Genomic DNA, 23,221 nt, shown 5'->3' with positions numbered 1-23,221 from the left:
CGCGTCGCTAGGCAACCACCAATCCACGGGCCCGTCCTCACATTGGCGGCACGCCGCTCCCCTCCACGATTCGGCGAATTTGAAAATAATTCCCGAAAAAAGTGTGTTTACTCCTCATCAAGCAGCACCACGTGAATAGCCACCTGATCACCTAATCGTCGCGTGTGTGCAACGAATTATCACCTCTCCTTTGAAATTGTTTGTTATGAAGTGCTAACAAGTACTCGATAGTGTTTTTCTAATTAACGATTTTATCTTATTTTTTGACACAGTTATTTTCTTCATAAGCATCATTCTCGCGACGGAGTTCTTATCAGACTGTCGGCGGAGTTGTGGCAGTGCGCGAGGAAAATATTTTTGTTCAGAGGAGCATCGAACTCGGTGTCACCCGATGGGTTAAGTTGAATGGGATCTGCAGGTAGGTGGAGTGCGGTGGAGGGAAGCCCCTGAGGTCCGGAGGAAATTGGGAGTTAATTGGGTTTTTTTTGAGGAAGAGGGTTAATGGAGAGGAGCAATTATAATGTCGTTTAGATTTTTTGGTTTTGTTTCACGTAGCCCCACGAGTGCATTTTTTGTTTTATTTGTGCTTTTTTTAATCGGTGATGTATTTTATATAATTCGACTAATCGCTTTGTTAGTAGCGTTTTCGCCTTCAAAAAAATTCTGTAGTTTGATTTATACTTCAAATTTATTTTCAGTTATATAAGTGTTGTGTTGGTGGTTATTTTTATTATTATTATTATTATTATTATGATTTAATATATAATAATAAATTTATTCGCAATAGCTCGTAAAAAACAATAATATAAAAACACCTGTGTTTCTCTAGTTAACAATTACGATTATTTCTTAATAAAGCGCTGATTTAATTATTGTCTATTTTATAATGAATTTTCTAAAACACGTCTCACAACCAACTTTTAGTGCAAAAGGGTATGCTCAGAATAAAAGTTTTGTCTGTATCTGAATCTGTTCTAATCTCGTAAAAAGTTGAATAGTTTTAGTGATGGCGTCATAGGGATGAGCTAATGAATTTTGTTAATCTTCTGTAATCACTACACCATTTTTTAATCGTTAGTTAAGGTTTTAAAGAAGTTTATAAATAATTATTAATATATAAAGATAGGGTTGGATTATTGAATTGTAGATAAAAAAAAATATGCTGTAATATGTTCTGCGACATAATTTCTTTTAAAAAATTTAATGGTGCCTTTCATTTTTTGTGAGGGCAAATGGCAAAATTAGATTAATTAATTTTGGATTAATTAATAAAAAAATCCTTCATCCATTGCTCATTTCTGGAGGGAGTAAAAAATATTTAGCAATAATTACTAAGTCAGTGTTACAAAACTTTCAGAGAAATCCTTGGTGTTTAATTCTATACATTTTTTTTGTCCCATAAAAAACCCACACACATACCATAGATAACAAACAAACCCAAACGGGGAACTACTTTTTCAAGTTCTAGGATCTACGACGCGTCGAGAAAATACAAATTTAGAACATCACGCACAAAAACGCTTAAATTTTTTTATTTTTATTTTTTACCGCTACAATTACGATTTAGACGAAAAAATAAGGAAAAAATAAAAACACTCGGACTCAAGTCCTAAAATTATGGTTGCATGTACATAAAAAAATGTCGCTGTCACTTTTATAACCTGTAAAAATTGATTTTGTATCCAAGATTTAAAAAAATTGTGTGTTTTTGAACAGACTGTAGATTTCTCTAGAAACAATGTAATGCTTCGATAAACCTAAAAACGGCATCTTTAAGAACGAATTCAGGAGATTTTGTCTCATAAAATAGACACACACGAAAGACAGATAACGAATAAACGAAAACGAGGACCTACTTTTACCTATTCTAGAAGCTACGAAACGTCGAGAAAATACGACCTTAGAAAATCAGCAAATCACCCTTACTTTATACTAAAAACTACGAAGTAGAAAGTAATTAATAACACATAGTGCATCTGAAAACAAATAAAAATCGGATGGAATATTTAGCGAGAAAAATGGACAAAAGCGCTTAAATTTTTTTATTTTCTACCGTCACGATTACGATTTGGACGAAAAAATAAGGAAAAAAATAAAACACTCGGACTCAAGTCCTAAAATTATAATTGCAGGCACATAAAAAATGTCGCTGTCACTTTTATAACCTGTAAAAATTGATTTTGTACCCAAGATTTAAAAAAATTGTATGCGTTTTTGGACATACTGTATATTTCTCTAGAAACAATGTAATGCTTCGATAAACCTAAAAACGGCATCTTTAAGAACGAATTTAGGAGATTTTGTCTCATAAAATAGACACACACGAAAGACAGATAACGAATAAACGAAAACGAGGACCTACTTTTACCTATTCTAGAAGCTACGAAACGTCGAGAAAATACGACCTTAGAAAATCAGCAAATCACCCTTACTTTATACTAAAAATTACGAAGTAGAAAGTAATTAATAACTCATAGTCCATCTGAAAACAAATAAAAATCGGATGGAATATTTAGCGAGAAAAATGGACAAAAGCGCTTAAATTTTTTTATTTTCTACCGTCACGATTACGATTTGGACGAAAAAATAAGGAAAAAAATAAAAACACTCGGACTCAAGTCCTAAAATTATAGTTGCATGCACATAAAAAAATGTCGCTGTCACTTTTGTAACCTGTAAAAATTGATTTTGTGTACCCAAGATTTAAAAAAATTGTATGCGTTTTTGGACAGACTGTATATTTCTCTAGAAACAATGTAATGCTTCGATAAACCTAAAAACGGCATCTTTAAGAACGAATTTAGGAGATTTTGTCTCATAAAATAGCCACACACAAAAGACAGATAACGAATAAACTAAAACAAGGACCTACTTTTGGATATTCTAGAATCTACGAAACGTCGACAAAATACGACCTTAGAAAATCAGCAAATCACCCTTACTTTATACTAAAAAGTACGAAGTAGAAAGTAATTAATAACACATAGTGCATCTGAAAACAAATAAGAATCGAATGGAATATTTAGCGAGAAAAATGGACAAAATCGCAAAAAGTTTTTTATTTTCTACCGTCACGATTACGATTTGGACGAAAAAATAAGGAAAAAAATAAAAACACTCGGACTCAAGTCCTAAAATTATAGTTGCATGCACATAAAAAAATGTCGCTGTCACTTTTGTAACCTGTAAAAATTGATTTTGTACCCAAGATTTAAAAAAATTGTATGCGTTTTTGGACAGACTGTATATTTCTCTAGAAACAATGTAATGCTTCGATAAACCTAAAAACGGCATCTTTAAGAACGAATTTAGGAGATTTTGTCTCATAAAATAGCCACACACAAAAGACAGATAACGAATAAACGAAAACGGGGACACACTTTTGCATATTCTAGAATCTACGAAACGTCGAGAAAATACGACCTTAGAAAATCAGCAAATCACCCTTACTTTATACTAAAAATTACGAAGTAGAAAGTAATTAATAACACATTTTAAAAATTGATTTTGTCCCTAAGATTTAAAAAAATTGTATGCGTTTTTGGTCAGACTGTATATTCTTCTAGTGCTCGATAAACCTAAAATGGGCATTTGAAAGAACGAATTTAGGAAATTTTGTGTCATAAAATATCCACACACAATTGACAGATCACGAATAAACGAAAACGAGGACCTACTTTGCCATATTCTAGGATCTACGAAACGACCTTAGGCTTACACTAAAATTTACGAAATCGCAAGACATTGTTATTCTCACACTTGTCAGTTTTATTTTTTTATTGGAAAATTTATTTGTTCTTGAGATTAAAATCAATGTTTAAGCGTTAAGTAACAATGTAGTGTCACGATAAACCTACAAACTTATAGACTTTACTTTCTATCAATTAGATACGTATCTCTGCTCTTACGACAAAATGACATCATCAGCAATTTTTAAACGAAATCATATCTTTCCTCATGTTAATAAATTCCTATATTTTTACAACACGGTTAAACGAAAGTCATAATTTAAAAAACTGCAACAAGACTAATTAAAATGAATTAAAATACATATGTGTAAGGAATCCTGGACTTTATTCGTAATTTATTCAAGCGAAACAATTCTACTTGATAATCATGACATCGTGGCTATTATTAACTGAATAATTAGTCTCAAGGATATTAATAGTGTACCTTATTTTATGATATTCTTATAGTGAGTGCTGAACAAATGAACATTTGTTGCTTTCTCACTTTTATGTTATGTGTTCGCTCGAGTGTGTATAATTTCTGTTTCGGAACCAGAAAAAATGATGGCATTGAAAATTATTGCACATACAAGTATACACCACTTTAATACTTACAATGCAAAAACTATGTAAATTTATTGCCGCGACGTTAAAAAAATTATTACTTTTCAAGTTCCTTTGTAAAAAAATTGTACTCATTGTTATGTTTTCAACGCACTAAAGTGTGCACAATGTTCTAGAACAAAATGTCTCGAATAATACCTAACTGTCCACTTTTAAAGTTCATTAACTTTAAAAGTGATGAAGATACGTTGACGGAAGACTGGCGTACAACCAACATCTGTAAGTTATTAAGGATTACTTGGTGATTATGTAATTTATCTGGATCTGATTGACGGCAACACAACTTAGTAGATCTTGTAAAGTTTATTGTGTCACCCCAAAGTTCCAAATCTTGCTACTATACCAAATAAAATCGTCCACTTGTGATGGTCCAAATTGAAAAGTGGTGTAGCACTAATTGTCTGTGATAATGATCAGGTTCCATTCAAGTAAGTGTTTCACGATAAATACTCGCAAGTTAGTGGTAGACAGCGATTCTACTTAAAATAGTCAATTACAAACAAACGACGTAAAAAAAGTCATAATGACGTTTTTATAATAATGGGTTCTTTGTTTTTCTTAATTTAAAACAAGTTTCTTTTACTATTTATTAAACAGATGTTATTAATGATTATTATGTGCGGAATGGAAAGAAATTTACAGAAACAACTGCAAAATTGTTTGTGTTGAACGTCCAGAACGAATACCGCTTTTGATGTGTTAATTACAACATCGGCGCTTTGCCAGAATGTTGCTGAAATTCCATGGACCATTTTGAAAAACATAACATTTCTTCTAATATTTTTGAGAAACTCGCAACTATTGTTATAAATATTACGCAAATTTATGGAATGCGTTTATTCGATATTGTAGCTTTGTGGAGAAATAAACAATTTTATTACTTTGATAAAAAATTCATTTTAAGTTTCATGGTCGAATGAATAAAATAAACCTTAACTGATTTTTATTATAGTTTATAAAAACGAAAGTTTGGCCTAACATTTTTAAGGTTAGGCTATAAAACCGCCGTTTTTGTTTTTAGTATTTTAGGCCTAGAGTGCCTTTGTCGTGGTGTAACATGTCATTACTTTCATGGTCATTCTTCAATAGCAAATATGAAGTACTTGGGACGGGGTTGCTATGAAACGAAACTAATGTTAATCTTCCATGACATACCTAAACGTAGGCTGAAAGTCCATGAGTAGGATAGTTTCAGGGCTTTCGCTTGATTAAATTTAATAATCTAATCGATAACTAACAGTTAACAGAAATTTTTAAACAGTAATAACTTTAGTGGTTTACAAGATTATATTTTAACAAAATTGTCACAGACACAGTACTAAAGGAACAGTAACTGAAAAAGTTAAACACGAAATTGACCATTCATAGCGCATTCAGATCCTAAAAATTTCTAGAACCCTGCTACAATATCTCCCTTAGTTATCAGTCTAAAAGTATTTTTTTTTCACTTCAATATTCAAGCATGCCATGTCCATACATTACAGTTTCTGGTTTATACTACAAAATTGTGCCTCAATGTTAAAAAATTCTGGTCTTCTCCTTTGTATATAAAAAAGAACTGAAAATATAAAAAAAGTTTTAAAAATTCCGAATTAACTGAAAAATTAAAATACAAAAATGCCATTCATAGCGCACTTAAATCCTAAAAATTTCTAGTACTCTGCTTCAATATTTCCCTTAGTTATAAATTTCAAAGTATTTTTTTGTTTTTCACTTCAATGTTCAAGCATGCCATGGCCATACATTATATATACTCTGATTTATACTACGAAGTTGTGACACATTGTTAAAAAAATTCTTCTATTCTCTAGGTATAAAAAAACTAAAAAATGGTTTTCTAAAAACAGTACTAAAGGAAAAAGTTCTTAACATTCCAAATTAACTGAAAAAATTAAACACAAAATTGACCATTCATAGCGCACTCAGATCCTAAAAATGTCTAGTACCTTCCTGCATTATTTCCCTTTGTCATAAATCTCAAAGTATTTTTGGTTTTACCCTCCGATATCAAGTATGCAATATCCATTTATTGTAGGTTCTGGTATATACAAAGTCGTGGCACAATGTCCAAAATTCTTGTATTTTCGATGTACAAAAAAAAAACTAAAAAATATTTTTCTAAAAACAGTAATAAATAAAAGTTCTTAACATTCCGAATTAACTGAAAAAATTAAACCAAAAAAGTGACCATTCATTACGCATTCAGATCCTAAAAATTTCTAGAACCCTGCTACAATATCTCCCTTAGTTACCAGTCTAAAAGTATTTTTTTTCACTTCAATATTCCAGCATGCCATGTCCATATATTACAGGTTCTGGTTTATACTACAAAATTGTGCCTCAATGTTAAAAAATTCTGGTCTTCTCTTTTGTATATAAAAAAGAACTGAAAATATAAAAAAACTTTTAAAAATTCCGAATTAACAGAAAAATTAAAATACAAAAATGACTATTCATAGCGCACTTAAATCCTAAAAAGTTCTAGTATTCTGCGTCAATATTTCCCTCAGTTATAAATTTCAAAGTATTTTTTTGTTTTTCACTTCAATGTTCAAGCATGCCCCGGCCATACATTATATATACTCTGATCTATACTACAAAGTTGTGATACATTTTGAAAAAATTCTTCTATTTTCTAGGTATAAAAAAACTAAAAAATGTTTTTCTAAAAACAGTACTAAAGGACAAAGTTCTTAAAATTCCAAAGTAACTGAAAAAATTAAACACAAAATTGACAATTCATAGCGCACTCAGATCCTAAAAATTTCTAGTACCTTGCTGCATTATTTCCCTTAGTCATAAATCTCAAAGTGTTTTTGGTTTCACGCTGTGATATTAAGTATGTCATGCCCATACAATATAGGTTCTAGTATATCTAAAGTTGTGTCACAATCTTCAAAATTCTTGTATTTTCTATGTACAAAAAAAAACTAAAAAATATTTTTCTAAAAACAGTAATAAATAAAAGTTCTTAACATTCCGAATTAATTGAAAAAATTAAACCAAAAAAGTGACCATTCATTACGCACTCAGATCCTAAAAATTTCTAGAACCCTGCTACAATATCTCCCTTAGTTATCAGTCTAAAAGTATTTTTTTTCACTTCAATATTCAATCATGCCATATCCATACATTACAGGTTCGGGTTTATACTACAAAATGGTACCACAATGTTAAAAAATTCTGGTCTTCTCCTTTGTATGTAAAAAAGAACTGAAAATATAAAAAAAAAATAAAAATTCTGAATTAACTGAAAAATTAAAATACAAAAATGACCATTCATAGCGCACTTAAATCCTAAAAATTTCTAGTACTCTGCTTCAATATTTTCCTTAGTTATAAATTTCAAAGTATTTTTTTGTTTTTCACTGCAATGTTCAAGCATGCCATGGCCATACATTATATATACTCTGTTCTATACTACAAAGTTGTGACACATTTTTAAAAAATTCTTCTATTCTCTAGGTATAAAAAAAACTCAAAAATGTTTTTCTAAAAACAGTACTAAAGGAAACAGTTCTAAAAATTCCAAAGTAACTGAAAAAATTAAACACGAAATTGACCATTCATAGTGCACTCAGATCCTAAAAATTTCTAGTACCTTGCTGCATTATTTCCCTTTGTCATAAATCTCAAAGTATTTTTGGTTTTACGCTCCGATATCAAGTATGTAATGTCCATTCATTGTAGGTTCTGGTATATACAAAGTCGTGGCACAATGTTCAAAATTCTTGTATTTTCTATGTACAAAAAAAAAACTTAAAAATATTTTTCTAAAAACAGTACCAAAGCAAAAAGTTCTTAAAATTCCAAAGTAACTGAAAAAATTAAACACGAAATTGACCATTCATAGTGCACTCAGATCCTAAAAAATTCTAGTACCTTGCTGCATTATTTCCCTTTGTCATAAATCTCGAAGTATTTTTGGTTTTACGCTCCGATATCAAGTATGCAATGTCCATTCATTGTAGGTTCTGGTATATACAAAGTCGTGGCACAATGTTCAAAATTCTTGTATTTTCTATGTACAAAAAAAAAAAAAAAAAACTAAAAAATATGTTTCTAAAAACAGTAATAAATAAAAGTTCTTAGCATTCCGAATTAATTGAAAAAATTAAACCAAAAAAGTGACCATTCATTACGCACTCAGATCCCAAAAATTTCTAGAACCCTGCTACAATATCTCCCTTAGTTATCAGTCTAAAAGTTTTTTTTTTTTCACTTCAATATTCAAGCATGCCATGTCCATACATTACAGGTTCTGGTTTATACTACAAAATTGGGTCTCAATGTTAAAAAATTCTGGTCTTCTCTTTTGTATATAAAAAAGAACTGAAAATATAAAAAAAGTTTTAAAAATTCCGAATTAACTGAAAAATTAAAATACAAAAATGACCATTCATAGCGCACTTAAATCGTAAAAATTTCTAGTACTCTGCTTCAATATTTCCCTTAGTTATCAATCTCAAAGTACTTTTTTGTTTTTCACTTCAATGTTCAAGCATGCCATGCCCATACATTACATAGACTCTGATCTATATTACGAAGTTGTGACACATTCCTAAAAACGGTAATAAAAAGAAAGTTCTCAAAAATACGAATTAACTGAAAAAATTTAAGACAAAACTGACCATTCACAGCACACTCAAATGCTAAAACTTCTCCCGAAAAAATTATAACTGCTCCAAAAACTCCAAAACCCGTAAAAAATCCAAGAATGCCGAAACCCAGCATAATAACACACTTCCCCGGGTCCATCCGCAATTACCCCTCCTCCTCCCCCCGTCACCCATCACGCAACACAAACCGCGAATTCCTCATTCTCCACGGACCCACCTTTCGACACTCAGTCGTTCCGCGGTTCTCTCCACTCCCATACGTCACCCATCACCCATCGCCCCATCGCCCCAACCCTCCCCCACTCCTCCCATGACCCAAAATCCCGGATCCGCGACCCATGCAACCGTTTTATAGCGGCGGCCAAAGCCCACTTCAATAATAATAACATCCCTGGCCGCCGTCCAAGCCTCAACGGCCTCTTCTTCTATTTTAGTAATGTCGCCGCCTCAAAACGCAAAAACAATAGAACATCGGCGCGTCCTTGAACCATCCTCCAAGCGCGACTAACGCGAATGCGGTCTGTTCCAGGAAGTGACTAAACCGACGACGAAGACACGACGAAGATGGCCGAGGGAGGGAAGCTGCAGGTCCCGCAGGACAAGGAGCGCTTCGGACTGGGCTACCAGAACACGGTGGTAAGTGGGCGCCAGCCAGTTTTGAATTTTTTTTTGAGCGAAGTCGGTTGGCACTAACCAGAAACAATCGCATTATCGCTTCGATTTTGTTTATTTTGCCGGCGCACGTGATTGCGGGACACGTGGTTGGGAAGGTCGCGGTTCCATAGGCGTCTCGAGGGGGTGGGGGTTTCTATAATCGCGCAATTGGCGATTTTTGTTGCGTGTGCAGCTTATTTTTAGATTGGGTATCGAAGGAACGTTATTAATCGATGCATTGAGCTCGTAAGGAGCGGAAGTTTGGAAATTATATGGCATTAGCGAGTAATGGGAAAGATAATTTCGCAATTTTTTATTGCGCGATTTTTTTGTAGGATTTTGGTCTTGGAGCGATTTTGGGTGTTTGGTAAATATAGTTTTATTCATGTGTTTGTGCAGTCGGGCTGGGTAAATATAGACGTTGCAAATAAATGTGGGAATGAGCGTTTGAAGCTCGAAGATATTATTATTATTATAAATAGAAAATTGATGGATAAATCTTTTTGATGGGTTCTTACACGTGGGGTTTTTAAGCAGACTTTGGCCATTCGTGAGTGGTGTCTGCGTGTGTGCGTTCGTCGAAAACAATTAAGAACGTTTTCACTGATTGGTTCCAAGTTGGATACAGACAATTTGGCGACGTACCACTGATTCATGTTTTGGTAATTAAATCACTTGTGCCGCTTTCTTCAATTCTAGCAATTAGTACTTAATTGTTTATTAATCCGCATTGGTTGCTTTATTAAATATTTACATTTTACATACAAAAATAATTAAATTTCCCACTCTTCATTTACCTGTAGTAGTAGACATGTTGTTTGCTATCGTTTTGTAATAGATATGAAAAGATTTTATCAAAAACCATTCAACTGCAAAAACAACTTTTGACAATAAATATATACGTTATAGAGTAGCTTGAAGTAAATTTTTCCAAAGTCGCGAAATTGCAATGTGGAAAGACAGGTCATTGTCTGATAACAAGTGAAAAAACTGTTATGTACAGGATGATTCACATGCAAAGAAAAACTACACCCAAAAGTCTGCAGCAATCGGTATAACCCTGCGGAAGATTAGATGCGAGAGAAATTAAAACACTGGAATCAAATTTGAATTAAAAAAAAAACACATGGAGATGTCGAAGTTTGAGGAGCGGCGGAAAATTTAAGAAAGGATGTCAAGGAAACATTCTAAGACCTTGAGTGGTCCAAAAAAAATTATAAACCGGAGTTTCAGCTAAATTTTATTTAATTTTAATACAAGCAAATACTTAACAATTCTAGTGTTATTCTAAAAATGTGTTTACACTTTTTAGAAGTAGAAACAATTTTTTTCGGGATAATACACCCCTATAAAAGCAAAAAAGGCGAAATTTTAAATTATAATTTTGTTAACTATATGGTATTGTGGGTATGACGTAATAGCAGAATAATTATTATTTAATGTTTGATCATTGTTATTAATTTAATAAAATCAAGCTTAATATGTATATGCCATCCTGCTAAATGGAGAGTGCAAGGTTGTATAAAATCATCATCAACTAAAATTGCTGAGATAGAACTTTCCTCGCTTTTACAGTATAGGCATTAAGAGAAATTCAGTTTTTTAAGTGAAGTACAAAATCTGATTCAGCGAATTTTGTTTATTTGTTGTGATAACTCCTAGAAGTTAAGCAAAAAAGAGACTTCTAAAAAAAGATAGCAAGGCCCCAAGTTTCCCAGTTTTTTTTTGAAAAGTACAATGGGCGGCTCAAGATTTTTCTATATTCTTTAAAAAAGGGCACAGTAATCCCAAGATTTGTATACATTTTTGTAAAAAAGACACTAGGGGTCCCAAGATTTTTCTACATTGTTTAAAGGATGAAAGGAAGGACCTTCAAGATTATTTCAAACTCTTTCAAACACAAGTCATCCCCAAATATTGTTCTACCTTCCTAAAAAAAAAATATATCAAGGGTCCCCAAAATTTTTTCAAACTTTTCTATAAACAAAAGATCAGTGGTCCCGAAGAGTTTTCAATTTTTTTTAATGAGGACCATAGAGAATCCAAGACTTTTCTATATTGTTTAAAACAAGACACAGGGGTCCCCAAGACCTTTATATTTTTTAAAAAGGACACAAGACGCCCCAAGATTCTTCTACATTCTTTCAAGAAGGAGATTAGGGACCCCAATATTGGGGGTCCCCAAATATTGTTCTACTTCTTAAAAAAACATACATCAATCGCCCCCAAAATTATTTCAAACTCTTCCATAAACATAACACGAGAAGTCCCCAAGAATTTTCTAATTTTTTTTTAAGACACTAGGGGGGCCAAGATTTTTGTAGTTTATTTTAAATAAGAACACAGGGGTCTCCAAGATTTGTTTATATTTTTGTAGAAAGAACACCATGGATCGTAAGATTTTTCTACATTCGTTAAAGAGGAAAACTAGAGACTTCCAAGACTGTTTCAAACTCTTTCAAAAACACAAGATTTGGGGTTCCCAAATATTGTTCTATATTGTTAAAAAAAGGACAACAAGAGCTTCAAAAATTGTCTCAAATTCTTCTATAAACAGAATACCAAATGTCTCCAAGAGTTTTTAATTTTTTTTAAGGACAATATGGGATCCAAGAATCTTATATATTGTCGAAAAAACGACATCGGGATCCACAAGATTTTTATATTTTTTATAAATGACACTAGTCGCCTACAATTTTTCCACATTCTTTAAATAGGGACACCAAGGACGCTCAACATTATTTTAATCGCGCCCATGAACAAAACACGAGAGGTCCCCAGAAATTTCCTATTTTTTTTTAAGACACTAGAAAGCCCAAGATTTTAAAAAAGAACACAGGGTTTCCCAAGATTTGTTTACATTTTTGTAGAAAGAACACTAGGGTCCCCAAGATTTTTCTACATTCTTTACAGAGAAAAACTGTGGAACCCCAAGATTGTTTCAAACTCTTTCAAAATCAAAACATTCGGGTTTTTCAAATGTGTTCCATATTCGTAAAAAAAGGCATTAAGGGGCCCGAAAATTGTCTCAAACTGCTCCATAAAAAAACACCAGAGGTCCCCTAGAGTTTTCTCATTTTTTTAAGAAGCGACCCAAATTTTTTATATTGTTTAAAAAACGTAAAGGGGACCACAAGCTTTTTAAATTTTTTAAAAATGACACTAGCCGCTCAAGATTTTTCTACATTCTTTAAAAAGAGACATTAGGGACCCCCAAGATTTTTTTCAACTCTTTCAATCCCAAAACATTTGGGGTCCCCAGGGATTGTTCTACTTCTTAGAAGAAGAAGACAACCAGGGCCATCAAAATTACTTCAAACTCTTCCATGAACAAAACACGAGAGGTCCAGAAACATTTTCTATTTTTTCTTAAAGACACTAGAGGATCCAAGATTTTTGGAGTTTATTTTAATAGGGGTTCCCAAGATTTGTTCACATTTTTGTAGTAAAAAACACCAGGGCCCCAAGATTTTTCTACATTCTTTACAGCGGAAAACTGTGGCCCCCAAGATTGTTTCAAACTCTTTCAAAATCAAAACATTTGGGGTTCTCAAATTTGTTCTATATTCTTAAAAAAAAGGCATCAAGGGGCCCGAAAATTGCCTCAAACTGTTCCATAAAAAAACAACAGAGGTCCCCAAGAGTTTTCTATTTTTTTTTTTAAGAAAGGACCCAAATTTTTTTTATTGTTTAAAAAACGCAAAGGGAACCACAAGATTTTTAAATTTTTTAAAAATGACACTAGTCGCTCAAGAGTTTTCTACATTCTTTAAAAAGAGACATTAGGGACCCCCAGGATTTTTTCAAACTCTTTCACTCCCAAAACATTTGGGGTCCCTAGGGATTGTTCTATTTCTTAGAAAAAGAAGACAACAAGGACCATCAAAATTATTTCAAACTCTTCCATGAACAAAACACGAGATGTCCACAAATATTTTCTATTTTTTCTTAAAGACACTAGAGGGTCCAAGATTTTTGGAATTTATTTTAATAGGGGTCCCCAAGATTTGTTCACATTTTTGTAGTAAAAAACACCAGGGACCCAAGATTTTTCTACATTCTTTACAGAGGAAAACTATGCCCCCCCAAGATTGTTTCAAACTCTTTCAAAATCAAAACATTTGGGGTTCTCAAATTTGTTCTAAATTCTTAAAAAAAAGGCATCAAGAGGCCTGAAAATTGACCAAGCTGCTCCATAAAAAAACACCAGAGGTCCCCAAGAGTTTTCTAATTTTTCTTAAGAAAGGACCCAAATTTTTTATATTGTTTAAAAAACGCTAAGGGGACCACGAGATTTCTAAATTTTTTTAAAATGACACTAGTCGCTCAAGATTTTTCTACATTCTTTAAAAAGAGACATTAGGGACTCCCAAGATTTTTTCAAATTCTTTCAATCCCAAAACATTTGGGGTCCCCAGGGATTGTTCTACTTCTTAGAAAAAGAAGACAACCAGGACCATCAAAATTATTTCAAACTCTTCCATGAACAAAACACGAGAGGTCCACAAACATTTTCTATTTTTTCTTAAAAACACTAGAGGGCCCAAGATTTATGGAGTTTATTTTAATAGGGGTTCCCAAGATTTGTTCACATTTTTGAATAAAAAACACCAAGATTTTTCTACATTCCTTACAGAGGAAAACTGATTGTTTCAAACTCTTTCAAAAACAAAACATTTGGGCTTCCCAAATATTGTTCCATATTCTTAAAAAAGACATCAAAGGCCCCGAGAATTGTCCCAAACTCTTCCATAAAAAACACCAAGGAACCCAAGATTCTTTCAAACACGAAACATTAGGGGCTCCCAAAGATTGTTCTACTTCTTAAAAAAAGACCCCAATGGTCCCCAAAATTCAAACTCATCCATAAACAAAATACCAGGTGTCCCCAAGATTTTTCTATATTCCTTAAACAAAAGGACAAAGGACACAGGGGTCTCCAAGATTTTTTCCATTTTTCTAAAAAGCACACCGGGACCCCAAGATTCTTTTGCTTTGTTTAAAGGCGAAAACTTAGGACCTCCAAGACTCTTTCAATTTCTTCCAGTCACAAATCATTAGAGATCCCAAACGTTGTTCTACATTAAAAAAAAAAAAGAAAAGCCCCAATGGTTCCCAAAATTCAAACTCTTCCATACACAAAATATCAGGTGTCTCCAAGAGTTTTCTATTTTTTTTGTTAACCAATACACTAGGAGGCCCAAGATTTTTATGCATTTTTTTAAAGGGGGAAACTAAAGGTCTCCAAGACTATTTCGAACTCTTTCAAACACAAATCATCTCCAAACATTGTTCTACATTCTCGAAAAAAAGACCCCAATGGTCCCCAAAATCGTTTCAAACTCTTCCATAAGCAAAACATCAAGGATCTCAAGAGTTTTCTAACTTTTTTTAAAAGGACACTAGGAGGCCCAAGATTTTTCTATATTCCTTAAACAAAAGGACACAGGGGTCTCCAATATTTTTTCCATTTTTGTAAAAAGCACACGGGGACCTCAAGATTCTTCTGCTTTCTTTAAACGGTAAAACTTTGGACCTCCAAGACTCTTTCAAATTCTTTCAAACACAAATCATTAGGGATCCCCAAACATTGTTCTACATTCTTCAAAAAAAGACCTCAATGGTCCCTAAAATTCAAACTCTTCCATGCACAAAATACCAATGTCCCCATGACTTTTCTATGTTTTTTAAAAAGGACATTAGGGAGCACAAGATTTTTCTATATTCCTTAAACAAAAAGATACAGAGGTCTCCAAAATTGTTTCCATTTTTGTAAGAAGCGCACTAGGGACCCCAAGATTCTTCTGCTTTGTTTAAAGGCGAAAACTTAGGACCTCCAAGACTCTTTCAATTTCTTCCAGCCACAAATCATTAGGGATCACAAACATTGTTCTACATTTAAAAAAAAGAAAGACCCCAATGGTCCCCAAAATTCAAACTCTTCCATACACAAAATATCAGGTGTCCCCAAGAGTTTTCTATTTTTTTTGTTAACCAATACACTAGGAGGCCCAAGATTTTTATGCACTTTTTTAAAGGGGGAAACTAAAGATCTCCAAGACTATTTCGAACTCTTTCAAACACAAATCATCTCCAAAAATTGTTCTACATTCTCGAAAAAAATATCCCAATGGTCCCCAAAATCGCTTCAAACTCTTCCATAAGCAAAACATCAAGGGTCCCAAGAGTTTTCTAATTTTTTTAAAAGGACACTAGGAGGCCCAAGATTTTTCTATATTCCTTAAACAAAAGGACACAGGGGTCTCCAATATTTTTTCCATTTTTGTAATAAGCACACGGGGACCTCAAGATTTTTCTATATTCTTTAAAAAAGGAAACTAGAGCCACCAAGATTGCTTCAAACACATTCAAAATAAAAACATTTGGGGTTCTCAATGTTGTTCTACATGCTCTTAAGATAGTAAGAGCCGTCAAAATTGTTTCATAACCTCCAAAAATAAAACACTAGTAGTCCCCAAGATCCATTCACATTAAAAAAAGACTAAAAACCCTCAAAACTCTTTCAAATTCTTTCATAAAGAAAAGCCCAGGGGTCCTCAATACTAAGGGGCCCAAGATTCTTCTACATGCTTAAAAAAGACACAAAAGTACCTCAAGATTGTTTTAAACTTTCTAAATAATGAACAACCAGAGGTCCTCAACATTCTCCTATATTATTAAAAAACAGGAGCACAGCTTCCAAGCTTGTTTCAAACTCTTTTACAAAAACTCGTTTTTTGTCCACGATATCTTTAAAGTGTGTACAAAATTTTAGAGCAATCGATTTGCAATTTTTAAAATAAATTATAAAATTTTAACCAAACGGAAATGGAGTACCTACTTTCTCACGTTTTAGGAGTCACGAAACGTCGAGCAAACATGAACTTATTCGGGATTTTCTACAACAACAATAATCGCATGAATCAACATTTTTTTCACCTGGTGGTACCAACTCTCCATTAAAACCCCAAAACAACTATAATTCCGCGCCAATGACGCAACACCAAAATTCTCCTATCTGCAACAATAACAATAATTTCGCTCATAACACAGGAAGAGTTGCGAAGTCCAAGCCCATAAATAACTAATGATTCCAAATTATCACTGTTTACAGCGCATTCATGATCATAAAATTTTTATTTACCACGCCAAATTAACCTTGAATATTAACAATCAGCTGTTTAGGTCCACGTACTAGTTCGGAAAACATTGAACCTGCGAAATTAGAAGCAAAAGTTGCAAAAACCCGTCTAGACAAGACCCAATCATATAGTATGTGCTCAGAAAAGCCAGTTCGTGTAATCTCGACCCTTTAATTTATGACATATTTACGATTTATTTACCAAATCAGATCAAAAGTGGTCGTCGTGATTTATGACACCACACAATAGCGAGATAACGAAACTCCACAGTATTAGCACTTTCTACCAAACAGAATTACATTGCTAAAATAAATACAAGCCGGCAACCTTGACTTATAATTAATTTTATAAGGGTTATAAAAATGCTGGAATGACGGCTATGTGACACCAGTGATAAGAATGCGTGCAGCGGAAAGTACCCAAAACAACAACCGCTTTTTTCGCACGAGAGCGAAAATTTGAATTGCTAATGCGATTAAGTGTCGTAAAGTTCCAGAAGCCGATAACATCACGGGTTTTCGTAACCTGATAAGATTATTTCAAGTGCAGGTTGTTTGATTGAAATAAGTCAACGCCCCACAATTTGTATTTTTTAATTAGTTTAATTCGCTTTTGATGTTAATGAGTTTTTTCTGCACTGACCTAGTTAAGTGTAATAATGATAACACGTTCGAAGTGATAAGGTCTGAGTCGGAATCCTTGCGTTACGCCTCTGTTGCTACCGAATGCTATCGACTGGTCTTTAGGTGTCAAACTACAAATTAAACTTGGATCACTTTCACTTAACATTGTACGATTTTCGAGGCGCCAGTGGCGTAGGAGGGTTTTTTGGTGTCGCGTGTCGGTCACATGAGGCCTGCATCGTGGAAGCGAGTCGACGCACAATTCTTATTATTCATGGCTGGACTTGCCAGGAATTGTGTAACTCGATAATAATTAAAAGAAGTGGCTATAATTGTTCGACTAGAACACAGGAAAATTTACTAGTTTCACTAGAGCATAAACGGATGAATAATTTATGGTTTTGAGAGAAAAAAAAAACTCTCGTAAAAACCTATTACGAAATGTGACGTCAAAAATGCTGCCACCACACCTCGAATTCTGCACCGTTTACGTCAAATTGTAAAACTATTGTTTGTGGTATGTTCTATGTAATTAACTAATTATGCAGCGCAAAGGTGACACGCTATTACTTTGTTTAATCAGTTTGCGTCAACTTATGTTTGTTCTTATCGTTAACGCAGCGATAAGAAATCTTATTTGAAAAGTTGGTGGCTTCTGTTTTAATTGTTTGGAATGGAAAATTGCTGAAAGGTACCGACGGTGGGTTTACGTAATGGGTAAATAAAGCTGGATTTACACGGGACAGGTGTTTTTAATTTATTGTTTTCTGTTACAATGCCAACATCCAAGGTGGATCGACGATAATGCGAATAGTGGGCGGTGTATATTTGGTTGCCTACGCACGACGACTTTAATTTGTTTGTTTATTTATTTATTCATTATTTATTTGTTTTATTTAAAGTGGTATATTTTGCTTGTCATTAAATAATGGAGTGGAATTTAAATTGCTTTGTGAGTAGTTTCGATTGAGTAATGCTAAACACCGATAAATAGGTTATCTACACCAATTATCATTAGTATTATGGTAACAATCTGCCTACGGGAGATTAAGTACTTGAGTTATCACTTATCAGGGTGCTTCTGCAATTTATGTACTGTGACAGCGAGTGGAAAATGCACTTGATGGATCACTTTATTAAAGTGTATCAAATGTGTGTCCAAGTGGTAGATTGAAGATGGAAATAACTAGATTTTGGGCTAGGACGGACGGTGTGGAGTATTCTCTGAGTCAGAGATATGCCATACGAGCGCAGAATGAATTAATTGAGACACTACTGAGAAAAAAAAAATTATCAATTAAGTAGGTGATTAATGTGAGTCACTTCTCACATATTTTATGATCTGAAATGTTTAAACGTTTTAAGGTTGTTGGACACATAGTAAATTGTTAATCAAAATTTGATGGTTCAGGTCTCCCCCCAGGAACTGATGATGTCATCTTATAATTTTGTCAAATAAATGTTATTTAAATGTTAAAAAGTAATATTGTCCTGAACTTGTGGTTTATGAATCCGTGTTGAACTTGAATTTTTTTTCCTAGACATCGAGAATTTTTGGAAAAAAAAATCAAAATTGTACATATAATAAATTTTGGATTTTTCGATTTCTTAATTTTTCGATTTTGAGTTTCTCAACTTCTCGATTTTCAATTTTTAAATTTTTGGAGTTTTTTTAAATTACCGACTTTCCGATTTTCCGATAGCTCGATTAACCAATTAATCGATTTTTTGATTTCCCAACTCTCGATCTATCCAATTTTCGATCTTTCGATTTCTCGATTTCGCCGCTTCTTGCTTTTCAGTTTTTTAATTTTTCAATTTTTTGTTTTTGATTTTTCACATTTTCGATTTTTTGATTTTTCGATTTCTCCATTTCCCGATTTTTCAATTTTCCGGTCTTTCTTTAAATTTTTCGTTTATCGATTTTTCGATGTTTCAGTTTTGGAATTTTTCTATTTTCCGTTTCTTCTATTTTTCGACATTTCCATTTCTCCTTTCAATTTTTGAATTTTTAATTTTTCGTTTTTTTGGTTTTTCGATTTTCCAATTTTTCGATGTTTTGATTTTCCATATTTTCGAGTTTTCAATTTTCCAGTTTCTCGATTTTCACTTTTCGTCAATTTCAATGATTTATTTTTTCAATGCAATACTCAGTTTTAGGATTTTTAAATTTTTTGATTTTCCAATGTTTCATTTTTTCCGTTTTTCGATTTCTCCATTTTCCGATGTTTCAGTTTTCCGATTTTTCAATTCTTCAATTTTTGACGTTTCTAAATTTTGGATTTTTCGATTTCTCTATTAACCAATTAATCAATTTTTCGACTGTTCGATTTCTTCATTCTTTTGGCTTTTGGACATTTGGATTTTTCAATTTTCCAATTTATTTTGGTTTTCCTATTTCTCGATATATCAACTTTTCGATCTCTCGATTTTTTCGGTTTTGGGATTTTTCGACCTTTGATTTCTCGATTTTTTTGACTTTTGATTTCTCGATCTTTTTGGCAATTTTTCGATGTTTTAAATTTTCCATTTTGCGAATTTTTGATTTTTCGATTGATTTGGGATTTTTCGACTTTTGATCTCTCGATTTTTTTACTTTTGATTTCTCGATCTTTTTGGCTTTTGGACATTTGGAATTTTCAATTCTTCAATTTTTTGGTTTTCCCATGTTTCCATTAACGACTTTTCGATCTTCCGATTTCTCGATTTTTCAGTTTTTCAATTTCGATTTTTTAAATTTTAGATTTTTCTACTCTTCAATTTCTTGATTTTTCAATTTTTCAATTTAAATTTTTAAAATTATGGATTTTTGGATTTTTAGATTTTTTGACTTTTAAGTTTCCAATTTTTTAATGTCTCAATTTTTTGATGTTTCGATTTTTTGATTTTTCAATTTCGGGATTTTTCAATTTCTCGATTTTTCAGTTTCTCATTTCTTTAATTTTTCGATTTTCTAAATTTTGGATTTTTCGATTTCTCAATTTCTCGTGTTAATAGTAGTTATATAGTGGGGGTTCTAGACCAGGTCAAATGAGGTCAAACTGGTCCAGCTCCCCCATTACTTTTCATCGAGCGGTCATTGACCTTTCATTTGTTGTCGAGCTTGTCGGTGCACGTGGCTGACCTTGCCAGCTGGTCCAGCTCCCCCATTACTTTTCATCGGGCGATCATTGACCTAGTCGTTGCTCGACCTTGGTCGTTTATTGCCCTCGTTCATCTCGAGATCTATCCCCTCTTTTCGTTTAGGTCGGGGAGGGATCTCGGACGCAATCTCGCATCCCCACTTCCGTTTTATACTTGTATAAAAGTCGATGGATTCGTGTGTAAGAATTAATTAGTTTTTTGAATTCAATTATTTAACACTTAGAAATGTCATCTTTCATTTCTACCTTGAATAAAGAGTCTCACTTGCAAGCTTTTGTGAGTGCGAAAACTTTAGAAGAAAATAAAAAATTTTTAACAAAAAATTTTAGTAAACTGTCTACAAAGTACGGTGACAAGATATTTGTGCAACTTGAAGAGTCTAGAACGATACTTCCACAGAGATTTACCGAAAAATTCACCGACTCAGTGATCAGCGATCTGAACCAGAAGATCGTGAACGGCTTGAAATTGTACTTGGTAAATAGAGGTCCGATCGGTCGAACCATCAATATCGAATTTATCGAAGAATGAAGAAGGCATTGGTTCATGTGGAAAACAAATCAAGTGCAGTTAGACTGCTTCGTCGTAGATTAGAATTACATTTAAAACGAATTAGTTATTTAAAAGAAGCAATTAAAATGTATGAAATAAGAACTAAATTGAATAATCTTAAGCTGTAATAGAAATTATAATAAATATTATTTAATTCGTTCGGTGTATTATTTTCCCCAGTCTCATGTAAAAAATATTTGATTGCAAACTGTCATGAATAACAGACGTGTTTGTTTCGACAAAGTTCCGGTTATTTTCTTAATAAATGATAAAGAAAGCCGAATTAATACTTGGTTATACGATGTTAAAAGATTTCAAATGAATGTGGAACGTTTCGAATTGCAAATAAAGCCCTTAATCGAAAAAATGATGGAGAAGAAGCGAAAATTTAGAGAAACAATCGAAAAATTGGATTCAGAATTGAAAATTATTCAGCAAAGAAAATCAGTTAAATAACTGTGCACATTGCGGTTAAACCACTGCGTCGTAAATTAGATTTAAATTTAAAACTTATTAGTTTCTTAAAATGTATAAAATACGAACTAGTTTGTATAATCTTAAGCTGTAATTGAAATTATAATAAATATTGTTTATTTCGTTTGGTGTATTATTTTCCCCAGTCTCATCTAAAATTATTTAATTGGGAATAACAGCAACGAATAAAAGCCGTGTTTGCTCCGACAAAACTCCTGTTATTTTCTTAATAAATAAATGTTCATCAGCAACTTTCTGCCGATTTAAGCTTATTTGTCCGTGATTATTAGAATAAAATCTCAAATGTCAGAAGGCGAGTGTGTTGTTAAAAATTAAAAAAATTGTTACTTACGACATTGAAAACAGGCAATAAAATCATCCGTTCTCCCTCGAAAACATTCAAATACACGCACACTTCACAGAAGCCACCATTTAGTTCAACAAAACCACCTTTTTCCCAAATCTTTTCACGGTAAAATTCATAAACCGAAACACGCCGCCCGTCATTATTACAACACAGAATGAAATAACGCGATGCTGTTTCAGCAAATTCTTACGGAACTGGACGCTCTTATCTTCAATAGACAGGGACGTATTCGGAAATATTAAAAAAAAAGAATTATCGCTTGAGGGTGCCAAAGGGCAGAAAGTTTGTTAAAAAAATAAAAATGCATCCCTATAAACTAATGACACATTTGTGTAAAAATAAATGTGGGTTGGAGGTGCAATAATTGTTTAAATATAAAAAAAAAAATGTTTTACTCGAAGACGGTAAGAGATACGAGGTTCGTGCAAAGAACAAAAAAGTTCCTAAAATACGAAACACATGCACCTGTGTCGACGGTTTTTAGTTTGAGTTTAGCATTTCGGAGAAAAGGGCAAAAGTTTGTGGTGACCAAACGGAATTAGTTAAAAATTTGTTTTTTGTGTCAAAATATTTTTGGATGAATAATCAATAGGTCCATGTAATTAAATATGTGAAAATTTGAGTTTGGGGCGCAACAATTTTTGTCAAAAAAGGTTGTCAAAATTCGAAAAAAAGTTTTCCTTGAGCAGTAGGAAAGTAAATTAGAAGTTTTGGTGAAAAAAAAAATTTAAAAAATTCAAAGAATCCAAAGAAAAATTAAAACAAAAAAAATCTCAAAAAAAAAATCCAAATTTTGAAAAGTTTGTTTTTCCACAAAATCAAATGCATATTCATGAAGTACTATCTAATCGTGTGTAAAAATGATTATGACTCATAGGTGTATCTACCGTTTAAATAGAAAAAATTTTTGTTACTCGAAAATGGTAAGAGATAGGAGGTTCGTGTATAGAGCAAAAAAGATTGACAAAAACAAATAATATCGATAGCCGTCGACGGTTTTTCGCTAACTTTTGACATGACTGTGAAAAGGGCAAAAGTTTGTGGCGCCCAAACGGTAAAACTTAAAAAATATATTTTTGTACCAAAATATTTCTGAGTGAACAGTCTATAGGTCCACTTAGCAAAATAAATATTTTTTGCTACCGTTTAGTAGTAATAACGGAAAAACGTCATAGTTCGTAAGCGGTAAGAGGTAGCATGTCGGCTCAGGGGAACGGGGAAAAGCTAAAAAAATTAAGCCATATGTTGAGCAAAAAAAATTTTCAAAAAAGTTGAAAATAAGGGAGAAAAGGGC

At 32.9% G+C, this 23,221-nt stretch overlaps 1 protein-coding gene across 1 annotated transcript in view; it reads left to right on the top strand.

The window, feature by feature from the left end:
- Window positions 1-119: 119 nt before the first annotated feature.
- Window positions 120-23,221, top strand: part of LOC135140077 (chloride channel protein 2) — a 67,030-nt gene continuing 43,928 nt past the window's right edge. The window contains exons 1-2 of the mRNA XM_064070478.1: window positions 120-418; window positions 9,501-9,607. Coding sequence (XP_063926548.1) covers window positions 9,536-9,607 — 72 coding nt within the window. The 5' untranslated portion in view covers window positions 120-418; window positions 9,501-9,535. The remainder of the gene's footprint in view (window positions 419-9,500; window positions 9,608-23,221) is intronic.

This window comes from Zophobas morio, unplaced genomic scaffold (assembly GCF_036711695.1).
Source record: "Zophobas morio isolate AGI-343-1 ecotype UQ-CSIRO unplaced genomic scaffold, CSIRO_AGI_Zmor_V1 ptg000038l, whole genome shotgun sequence".
Lineage (NCBI taxonomy): Eukaryota > Metazoa > Arthropoda > Insecta > Coleoptera > Tenebrionidae > Zophobas > Zophobas morio.
Note: the sequence above shows the minus strand (reverse complement) of the source record. Positions and strands in the feature narration are given on the sequence as shown.